The sequence below is a fragment of the Sciurus carolinensis genome (assembly GCF_902686445.1).
Source record: "Sciurus carolinensis chromosome 14 unlocalized genomic scaffold, mSciCar1.2 SUPER_4_x, whole genome shotgun sequence".
NCBI lineage: Eukaryota > Metazoa > Chordata > Mammalia > Rodentia > Sciuridae > Sciurus > Sciurus carolinensis.
The window spans coordinates 3179616-3191509 of NW_025920103.1; the positions used below are offsets into that span (position 1 = coordinate 3179616).

General features: G+C 40.9%; 1 protein-coding gene across 1 annotated transcript; it reads right to left on the minus strand.

Moving 5' to 3' along the window:
• Window positions 1–7461: 7461 nt before the first annotated feature.
• Window positions 7462–8982, minus strand: LOC124973058 (guanine nucleotide-binding protein subunit alpha-13-like). Its single transcript, XM_047537251.1, is given in 2 exon segments — window positions 7462–8511; window positions 8514–8982. Coding segments are annotated over 2 exon segments (1131 nt in total). The 3' UTR covers window positions 7462–7849.
• Window positions 8983–11894: the final 2912 nt, after the last annotated feature.

The following is an 11894-nucleotide window of genomic DNA, read 5'->3' on the forward strand; positions in this document are numbered from 1 at the left end:
TTCCTTCAGAAGTGTAGGAGGAAAACAATAAATTAAACTTGAAAATATTTAAGCCTTACTATCTTAATGGAGCGTGTAATGATACATGAATATATGAACAAAAATTTGTTCCTTTAGCTCTGGTGCATCCAAGAATAATTATGAATTATTCAATCCACAGATTCCATTTGACAAAATGACTCAGTTCTTTTCTCACACACTAAATCATTAGGCAAAAATTACAGATATAAGTGAAATAAAATTTTACAAGTAATGGAAGAGTTAACCAGAAATACAACAATTTTTTTTTCATGCAGCAAAACATGGAAGGAAGGATTTATGAAAGCCTGAGGGAGAGAACTCAGAAAACATTAGATAAGCATTAATTTAAATGTTATGTTGTCAAGCTATCTGCCATAATTGAGTTCAGACCTTTAAAATGCTATCAAATGGAAATCACTGACTCACCTAAATCACCTTCACCTGACACAGAACAGAGCCAATGCTGGCAACTTCCATCAAACCCAGAGTACAGTTTTCTAGTGTGACAGTATTTCAGGATAGAGGTAATGAATACTACAGTTAATTTTTCTAAAGCAGTTACAAGTTTACTAATGTGTTTTGACCAAAGAGGGGTCTTCTGTGAAAGACACTACCTAGCAGACTTGATAAAGGTTTAGTTGAGAAATTCAGATTTAGGTGGGAAAGCTCTTGCATAAGAGACTACATCTTCCTCTAAAAAAAGGTCAATTGATAGCAGCAGATCCTCCTTCCCTATTTTAGAGATCACCTCTGTATTCTAAACAGAAGTCAACAGAGGGAGAAAGAGCAGAGTGGCAAAGCTGTGGATCCTGAAAGTTTTATTTCCGGGATTTTACAACACCCACTTAGGGTGGGGAACCAGGCCTCAGGGGACATGGAGGATGGGGTCCAGGGCAGAGGACTGAAAGAGTAGGTTGGGTGACTGGCACTTGACAACTGAAGTCCACCACAGGTGTCACTCATCATTAGTTAACAAGACTGTGGTGCTGAGACTCAGACACTAATCAACCCATCTTTTATCAGAGTAATGGGACGGTACCAGGATGTTCTTTTAAGGAGCAAATGGCAGGAATCACAATTTTGAAGGTTTCACGTGTTTTCACTGAAGGACAATACAAGCTGCCAACAGGGCACACACTCTAAATGGCTAAGTTTCCATCTCATTTGATTTCTGCACAGATTAAAGGCACACTGAATTAACCCACCTGTGGGAAGTCATCCTTATTTAATAGAATCAGACTAGGTCAAGTCATGGGATGCAGAGGTCTGACTTCTAGGAACTGCCAGGAAGCATGAGGCACTGCATGGGAGTGGTTCCCTGTCTCCTTCTGGAATATTCCCCTTAAGCAAATGGTTCCCTTAACTCCACCCTATTCTGTCCACCACAGAAGAAGTTCCTCCCAGACCTTGCTTCCTTTACCCATATATTATAGATAAAAGAGAGTTGGGCGAGTTGTTGTAAGAGGGCAGAGCTGGTATGACCAGACCCATCATGTCCCCTCTCATTTAAAAGAGCATTGACTCTTGTGTGTTTGAGTTGATAAGTTTTTTGGGTAATAGAAAAACCACCAGCATCATCCTCAGGCATTTATCCCTTTTCTTAGCCACGTGGTACATGGCAGAGAGGACTCCACACACTGACCCACTGCCTCTAGGCTTAGTGATATACAATCCTGACCCTGGTGGTTCAGAGGGAAAGTCCAGGACACAGAAGCTTGTGCTCCAAAGTTTGAGATACTGCACCCCTGGGATGGGAGCCACAAGCTGGAGTCCATCCTAGGCCACCCATGTGGCACCCTGACCTGTGACCCCCACACCAGTCCACCATGCTTGGCCCACAAACAGGCCCACAACCCCTGGTGAAGTAAGCACTCTAGAGGTGAGAGGCTAGCATTTTGTGAAAGGAGGGCTGGAGAGTGACAGACTACTGTTGCTGGGTGTTGGCCTGGAGGAGCCTGGGGGCATGCAATGGTCATATATGTGAAACACATGGACAGGAAGTTTAGTCAGGGAGTATGTCCAGAAGTCCAGCACAGTGCTGACTGTCCAGGAATTATTTGATGCAGATTTCTTGGAGTTGTTGTGTTGTTCCAGTAAAAAAAAAAAAAAGAAAAAAGAAAAGAAAATTCAGGCAGGAGCATGGGGAGCAGGTCACTGGGGTTTGAGGTTTGAGAGTGGTAGTTGGTGCCTCTTTACAGAACACCAGTGGTAAGCTAGTTCAGTATTAGGATCTGAGAACCACCCTTCACAAGCCTGAACAGGAAAGGAAAGGTGGGGAAACTGAGGCCTGAGGACAACAGCCAAGTAGAGCAGATGGATTAGGTAGATTGACTTACACTACCAGAAGCAGGATAGTCCACAATGGCCATCTGCAGCCTGGATAACTGGAAGAACCAGTAGCTACACAGTCCATGAGGTAGAAGCCCCAGAACAAGAGGAATCAACAGTGCTACACTAATCTGAGACCAAAGTTTCTAGAAACTTCCTGGAGAATCACTGGCAGAGTCTACTTTGGAATAGTGAAGAGTTGAGAGTCTGATATCTCCAGACGATCAAAGCAGCAATCAAGAGCCCATTCAAGAAGACTTGAGCTTGCATCTGCTTCCACTTCATTATTCTTCCAACTTTTATTCCATCCAAGCCACCATCCTATTGGGCAGTGCTGCCCATGCTTAGGGAAGTTCTCCACTTCAGTTCACAATCCCACATTCCAATCATTCTTAGACAAACCCTTGCTGACACTCCCAGAAGTATCTTAATCATCAGCATCTCTTTTTTTTATTGAATCATTTAGAAATGTTTATTAAATGTCAGTAATTTTCACAAAGCAAATTTTTAATAGCAAAAGGCATTCTTTTTTTTTTTTTGCAAAATATGTACAAAAGTAAAAAGCCTTACTGAATAGCAACTCATTTTGTAAAAACCAAACCATCTTTTCCTCTTTTAGACCTCCATCAGAAATAATTTATTGCCAATCCTGAACTACAGCACTGACCAAAAAAAATTTACAACAATATCAAATAATGTGCTTAGTTCTTGGAAGGTTATAAAAAATTCTATCAAAAACCCTAAGCCACAAATACTTTTATACAGAGCTAATACAAATTATGTTTTGTTAGGTACAGTATCTACGAGGTTGTTACAAAATAGACTTTTTGATAAGGCTTCTTGTGGTAAATGAGCTCTCCACAGCATGTCAGAGTAGCAGAGAAAATCATTTTAAACATTTTGCGATTCTGCTTTCAAGAAAGAAGTCAAGGGTAAATGGCATAGTTTGTTGCACTGTTACACATACTTAATGAGAATTAGTCCCTTCCCCCTCCCCTTTATTCCTGGTACCATCAAATAGCTTGCCTGAGGACAAATTCATCACTCACTAAAGAAATATCATAAACAAGCGTTCTAAATACAAACCAAAATCACATACCAAGTAAGTAGTTTATTACTGTCACTGATACTCATCAACAGGAAATTCACACCCAGTAGGTCCCAGTAGACTTCTATCCATCTGTAAATATCCATCATTTACAGATTTGTATAGGTCACAAAAATCTCTGATCAACCCAGAAAATACTGCTCTATCATTAATGCTTTGAAACAACAATCAATGTTGTGTAAAGTTCCAGCATTTAAAACCAGATGGTTAGACTTGAATGCCACCAGGGCGAACATATTAATTTAAATGCTGACCATAAATTCACATACAGACATAAGAATGCTAGTGGTACAATGTACTTCAAATGATGTTAACAGTCACAGGCCAGTCCAAGGCTAATAACCACTTGATGGTACTTGAAAAAGCCAAAGAAAAACTGGCTTACAATGTTCCGGTTTAGATGCAGACCTCAAACTCTAGGGTAGATTGGTTAAGCCCTAACCTCGTACCATAACGTAAGGGGCATGTATGCAGCATCTGCTTCATGTGGAACACCAGGACACATCCACACCCACTCAACCTCGCCCTCATCTTTACTAGACCGAAAAGCTGACCTGTGTTCTAGCATTAGGAAAAACAAAACAACAAAACAAAACAAAACAAAAAAAACAGTACTTTTAGTCAAGCAGCACAACGTGAAGATCATCCGATTTGCGGGATTGAACAAGCTGAAACAATGGTACAGAGGCCAGGTGACCAGCACAAGTCGGACTTCCAAGGGAAGAAAACATGCAAAACTTTTGTTCTTGGTTCCTTTAGTAAAATTAAAAGAAATGAAAAGGTAACAGAGTGACTTTCTCTAGATTTATTAGGGAGTTCTGTTACAAATGTTTGACTGGACTTTACAGGCATGACTGTATGATTCCAACAAGAAATGAAGAGTTAACACTGATATTTAGCCTTCTCATTACATATACAGAAATAACATTGCTACAAATTGCAATGGAGGGTAACTTGTTTCAAAAGGCTCCTTTGGGGTTTTGTCTAAATGTATCGTTAAATAATGAAAGCACCAATTTGAGGGTTTCTGAAATAGTGATTTGAACTTCAAGATATAATAGCATAAGTTGCTAACTTCATTCTTCATATAAATAAGGCATAACCAGATGTGAATACTAATGCTGAAAAATACATTTTCTCAAAAGCACAAGATACAAGTATTTGGGCACACATTGAAAGTTAAGATTTAATTATAGGGCACATGATTCCTATTGAATCTTAATCAATACTTGTAATATCTTCTGGTATTAAGGTGGTCTTATTTCCTTCCACTTTTTTGCTTTGTTTTTTGGTACTGGATTAAATGTCAGGGGCACTTCACCAATGAACCACATCCCCAGCCCTTTCTATTTTTTATTTTGAGACAGGGTCCTGCTAGGGCCTTGCTTGGTTGCTGAGGCTGCCCTCGATCTTGCAATCCTCCTGCCTCAGCCTCCCAAGCTGCTGGGATTACCGGCGTGCGCCACCACATCTGGCCCATTTTCTTCCCCTTTAAACCAACCACTGCCACCAACCAAACAAGATTTCCATCAAGGGTCTCCACTGGAGAGATTAACCAGAGAACCCTGTCTAGGTAAAGTACCCATCAGTGCAACTTAAAACAAAAACAAACGATCACGTTCATTCCACGCTGTGTCTTCTTTGGTTGCAGTAGCTCATTAGCTATCAAGAGCCCTTTTCAGATATAAAACTGAAATGAAGACTTCAACTTAATACAATATTTGGCAGGAAGCAACAATTCAGGCTATTAAAAATAATATTTAAGTGGCAGAGGCATGCCTTGGATTACTTAGATCTTGAATTACTTAGAACTTCAGAAAACATTTGACAAAACCCTTTCTCTATAAAAATTAAGGTCTAATTTGTGTTGTTCTATGATTTATAAGGCAACTCTGTATAATTTCTTCAAGGTCAACAAAGACACTTGTGTGAGATTTCTTCAGATAAATGAGAAGGCATTCAGAGTGAAGAACAGAAAGTAATACAGAAGTAGGCACATTTTATTCCAAATCGTAACTAAAGATTTGGAAAATTGAATACATCAAAGAACTTTTAAATCTGAGTTACTTTTTAGAGATTGGGGGAAGTTAGCATAGTGAAAAGAGCACATTTTCAGTTCTGTTCATTAAATTTCGACTCCCTCTTCACATAGTGGTACTTTAACTCAAAGGGATGTACTTTCATGATATAGGTATAAGATTTCTTTCAAATGGTTTAAAAATATAGCACATAAGAACATGTGGACTGAAGCCTTTAGGTTGGACCTCACAGTTCTACTGAATGTCTAAGTAAGGCTGTATAAATTAAATAGAACTTACTGCCTCAAAATAGATTCTAAGTCCTATTTTAAAAGAACATTGATTCTGAGACATTGCACACATCAGAAGAAAACTGCAAATGACACCACATCTCATTGGTGTTTTAATGTTTCTTGGTGGTAACTAAAATGGGGAAACTTGGTAATTTCTGCTTTGTCAGGCAATACTTATGCTTCTTATCAGATCTTAAAATAGCTTCAATAAGACTAAGTTGTCCACTTTCTATAGGGAACTGACTGCAGCCTTCACTGTAGTTAAATATTTGTCTTGGCCATTCAATAAAACTATTTGCTAAATTTACAGTAGGCTCTACTGAACAGACCAAATGTTACTGTGCACATACTCAGATATTTATTAGCACTGGGGTTATGCTAACCCTGTAAATTTAAACAATATATTCTATTCTTTTTGGCAAGAAGAACTAGTAGAACTATTAAAACATGCACAAATTATGCTATGAACACCTGCATTTACCATGTTGGGCTATGTGTCTGAAGCTCATGTATTACCAAGGCATGAGAACACTGGGATTCATATGGATATGATGACAGTGAAACTCCAAATGCAGGAAAAGTGAGGATGTCAAGAACAAATCCCTGGTTAGCACACTGCAAGGTCTACCTCTCCTACCCGACAGCAAGACAGAACAAGAGTCACCGTCTAGAAAAGGACAGGCGATCCACAATGTTGACCGATCTTTCAAGGACCAATAAAATACCTGAGAACACAGTCAGCTATACAGTAAAGTGATAGATATCACAGTCTTAATCACAATTTTTAGGAAAAGCAGAAAAGCTGTCAGACTTTGCAAACTGCTTCCAGCTTTGTACATCTGTATCTTGAGTCCAACTCAACACTACATACAACTGACAGGCAGTACTGCACACCAGCCACTCTGCTGATCTGTCCGAGATCAAAGCTACTCCACGGGAATGGCTGAATGGGGTAAGCGAGTGGGAACTGAAGAAATTACTACTTATCCTTAGAAGCATTCTGAAAACTTTAAAATTTACCTTGATAAAGCTGGCATCTCAGAAACAATAATTACACAAACATGTACACAGTGTATCTTTCCAGAGACACACCAAGAATGAACAGGAATCTCAAATAATGCCTTCTTGAATAGTCCGACAGGAAAACACTGCCCTTGGCAAGCTCCAAACAAACAGAAGGATCCCTTAAAAATGCCACAGTTTGTTGTTGCTGGGGATGGGACAGAGAAGCAAAAGAAAAAAGTGACCCACGTGGCATCCTGGACCAGGCATGTCGATTTGTTACCTAGTTGCTTGCAATCTTTATTCGCTGCTTTGGCCAAAACATATGGAATATTAAATTACATGATTATGAAGTAGGAAAAAGGCAAACTGTATGCCTTTCATTACTTTTGACACTATGATAGCACTTGCTTGACTTTTGCTCCCTGGTCCCATTCCCACCAGGCCAGAAATCCTTATGTAAACTTTAAACTCTCAGAATATTACCTTCAGAAATCATAGGAATTTTAAAACAGAACAACTGTGGTGTATATGGGCAACTGCAAACACATGAAGGTTAGACCTGCATAAATCGACAGATGCCACTCCTCAGATAAAACCCTTCCCCCAGTGCTTTCACAACAGGAGTGGCCCTCGGCGGGGCCCCAAGTGTCATGGCTCTGTGTGGGGCATACAGAAGATCTCTTCCCCACACTGGAGCCTAAATTCCCAATGGCATTCCTGCAAGTATTCAAGGATGCCATCTACACTTGGCACCACAGAACTCTGTTGAAAAAGCGGAAGAATTTAAAGCCTGAAATAGACCTAGTCAGAGGTGGCCAGGAAGTTACAAGTGGACTTGAGTGGGTGCCATGGTGAGACCAATCAAAGCCTGAATCCCAGCAGACACTGGCAATGTGTGATTCTGCAGTGTTCAGCCACAAACCAAAGGCCGAAGGACTAAGATTTCCAAAATGTTAAACATAGAATCAAGACTTTTCTAATTCTTGTTGTAAACTGCTATTTTAAAAAACAAGACAAGACAAACAGAAAACAATCAAAAACACAAAAAGGTATTAAAATAGCAAGTCTTTTGTACATCACTGTAGCATAAGCTGCTTGAGGTTGTCATGAAGAATAGTACCCTTCACATCACGGAAGATGAGGCGGATATTTTCCGTGTTGATAGCAGTGGTGAAGTGGTGGTACAAGGGCTTCTGCTGCTGGTCCCGGCGTTTGTTCCGGAAACACTCCACCAGGAATTTTTGGACGTCTCTTAAGCAGTGTGGATCCCCTTCAAATTCTAGGAAATAGTCTTTGATGCTCACAATTTGCACCTTCTCCTCAAGCAAGTCTGTCTTGTTTAAGAAGAGAATTATGGAGACATTGCTGAAAACCCGGTTATTGACAATTGTTTCGAAAATGTTCAGAGATTCTGTAAGGCGATTGGTCAGTCGATCTTCCATAAGCACCTGGTCAAATTCACTTGAGGAAACAAGAAAAAGTATTGATGTCACACTGTCAAAGCATTCAAACCAACGTTTCCTTTCTGATCTTTGACCACCTACATCAACCATTTTGAAAGGGGCATTTTTAATTTCAAAGTTGTACTCATGAATGCCTTTGGTGGGTCTTCTGGCAAGCAGAATATCTTGCTGTGATAGAATGTAATCTGGTTCTCCAAGTTTATCCAAGTTATCCAGGAAATATTTTACAGATTCACCCAGTTGGAATTCTTGTCGCCGGTCATAGGCATTTTGTATCCGCTGTCCGCCCATAAGGCTCTTATAGCAGGAAGATATTGTAAAAAGACCCGCGTCTCCACCATTCCCTGGGCAGCCATGGGGGCCCGGGTGTCAAATGCCATCAACTTGTCTCCATGTAGCTGGTTTTCGTTATCTCCCCAAGGAATATGAAGCTTCTCTCGAGCATCTACCAGTACCCTCATACCTTTGATCACGTTGCTGTAGATGGTGGGGCGGAACGCCTCGCGTGCGCGCTGGTCGAAGTCCTGCCCGTGGATGATCCGCATCTGCTTCAGGAAAGTGGACTTGCCGCTCTCGCCCACGCCCAGCAGCAGGATCTTCACCAGCCGCTTCACGTAGGTCTTCTCCCGTGACAGGCATTTGTCGATCTCCTTGGACTTGCGCTGCTGCTCGGCCTCGCCGCTGGTGAGCACGCAGCCGGGGAAGCACACGGACAGCACGGACTGCGACGGCAGGAAGTCTGCCATCTTGCCACCGCTGCTGCCCCCTCGGCGGGCCCCTGCGCTTCCCTCCACCTCCTCCACGGGCTGCGGGCGGCTCCGGCCTCAACAGCATCTCTTAATCCAATCAAGTTGGCAATTCAAATTAACAATTAAAAGTCCACCCCTTGTCAAATTTATATCCAGACTTGATTGTTTACATCATACTTAATTTCCAAATCCACACAATAACAGTTCATAATTCCACCTAACATAATAGTCCTTCGTACAACTGAAAACATACTAGTTCTTTCCCCAGAAAAGAAAAAAAAAATGAAAAGCATTATTGATGTTAATTCGATCAATAGTACATTACATAATGAATAACAGGAGAGTAACAAACATTTTCTCTTAATGCCTGTGTAAGTATACACAAACATATTCTTAAGGGAATGGGGAAGAAATATTCACAGCAACTACAATCCTTGTTTCTGTAACTGGTAACGTGGTCATAGTTGGTATTTATGACAACATTTTTCTACACATTTTGTATTCCCTCAAACTTCAGCAAGCACTTCAGCAGATCTTGGCTCTTTACCTGGAGGTGTGACCACACCTTCATTCCTGAAGGGACTTAAGCACTTGTTGCCTTGCCTACATTGGGTTGTTGTAGTTTCCCACTGACCTTAATAACAGGACAGGGTAATACCAAGAGACACCCCAAGGGATCTCCTGTACTCCAGGACTATGCTTCCTTACCTCCATTGTGGAGTGACAGTCCAATGTCCCCCTTGGTAATCTGGGTCAATCACCCCCACCAGCACCATAGCTCCCTTCATAGCCTGTTGACTCAGAGGCATGAGGAACCCAAAGTGGCCAAGGGAAAGTTTTAACTTCCAATTTAATGAAATCATTGTTATGTCTCCTGACTGAAACATTCCTCTTTCTGGAACTAAGACTTCTAGACCTGCCGAGCATAAGGTTATAGGGACAAGAAGGAAAGTCTTTCCTACTGGGTTACTAGGGGTAATGACAAGTAGTGTAACATGCTGTTTTCACCCCCTGATTCCTGGACCCATGAATTCTAGTGATAGGAGAGATGCTGATTCAGAGTATAGAGAGCCTTCTGAAGAACCTTGCCCCATCCCTGCAAGGTATTACCACTTAACTGGTGCTGTAATAGCACCTTCAAAAGTTCATTCCATTGTTCTATCAAACAAGTTACATCAGGATGGTGGGGAACATGGTAAGCCAAGTGAATTCCAAGAGCCTGAGCCCATTGTCTCACGTCTTTGGTTGTTTAGTTCCTTGGTCCAAAGCAATGCTGTGTGGAATACCATAATGATAGATAGATAAGGCATTGTCTAAGTTCATGGAAGGTTGTTTTGATTGAAGCACTATGGATAGGGAAGGCAAATTCATATCCAGAATAAGAATCTATTTCAGTAGGGACAAACCACTGTCATTTCTATCATGAAAGAGGTTCAATTTAATCAACCTGCAACCAGGATGCTGGTTGATATCCCTAGGGAATGATATCACAATGAGAGCTAAGCATTGTCCTCTGCTGCTGGAAAATTGGGCACTCAGAAGTAGCTGTAGCCAAATCAGGCTTGGTGAGTGAGAGTCCATTCCACTGAGCCCATGCATAACTGCCATCCCTGCAACCATGAAAACTTTGTTCCTGAGTCCATTGGGAAATGACAGGGGTGGCTGGGGACAGAGGCTGATTATTATCCACATATCAGGTAATCCCATCTACCTGATTATTAAAATCCTCCTCTGCCGACCATTTTGTGGGTATTTACATGATACACAAATATCTTCACATCCTTTGCTCATTTACAGTTTTATCCACATACCTCTTCCCCAAATGTCCTTGTCACCAATTTTCATATTATGTTCTTCCAAGTTCCCTTACCAGCTAGCCAAATCATTGGCTACAGCCCATGAGTTAGTGTACAGCTGCACATTTATCCATTTTTATCTTCCAAGCAAAATGCAAAACTAGATGCCCTGCCCAAAGTTTTGTCCACCGTGAAGGCCTCTCTTCATTAATGTCCTTCTGGGTTATTTCAGAAATGAGCAATAGTGCTACAGCTGTCCACTTCCAGGTCATACCTGTGTATCATGCAGAACCACTCATGAACCAGGTCCTAGTCTTCTCCTCTTCTGCACCCTTCAAGTCCTTGATGGTGACACTGATCTCTGCAATCCCTCCAGGAATACAGTATTGCTTTTGAGTCACTATTTTCCCAGGTTTAGGCAACTCCAGAGGCTTCCATTTGACTTTTCCCACCATAATAGCCCTCACTTCACAGGGTAGGAATCCAATGTTTGAGTTTTGCCAAGTGCTAAGTATATCTATTCCAATTAAACTTTCAGAGATTGGGGAAATAACCGCATGATGATTTTGGAGGATAACTGAACCCACTGTGAGTCAGACCTTGAACAAAACTCCATTGATCCCCTGACCTGATTAAGCCCCTACTTTTAGTGGAGGGCTACAATAACATTTTTAGTGAATATCCACATAGTGCTATTCTTTCTTGCCATCTTACTTATGTAAAAGCATAGGGCTAATAAACTTGCTGACACTGCAAAAAAAAAAAAAAAAAAGATCAACCATAGCATGGCCCATGTCTTAAACAACCAGTAACAGATATGGGAAAACAAAACAAAACAAAACAAAACAAAAAACAAGTGAAAGAGAATGAGTAAATCAGGGAAACATTGAAACAGACAGACCTTCATATACAAATTTCTTCCACTTACTTTATCTTTCACAGACCAACTCCAACTGCAAGATTGTATAATGATCCAGAAAGATTTTCAAAAGCCAGATAATTATATTAAAACATTATCTTAGACAGACTTATACCTGTATATGGCCCTTTAACTTACTTTACCTCTGACAGGCCAACTCCATTTGCAAGACTGTTCAAAAAAGAGACAGAGAC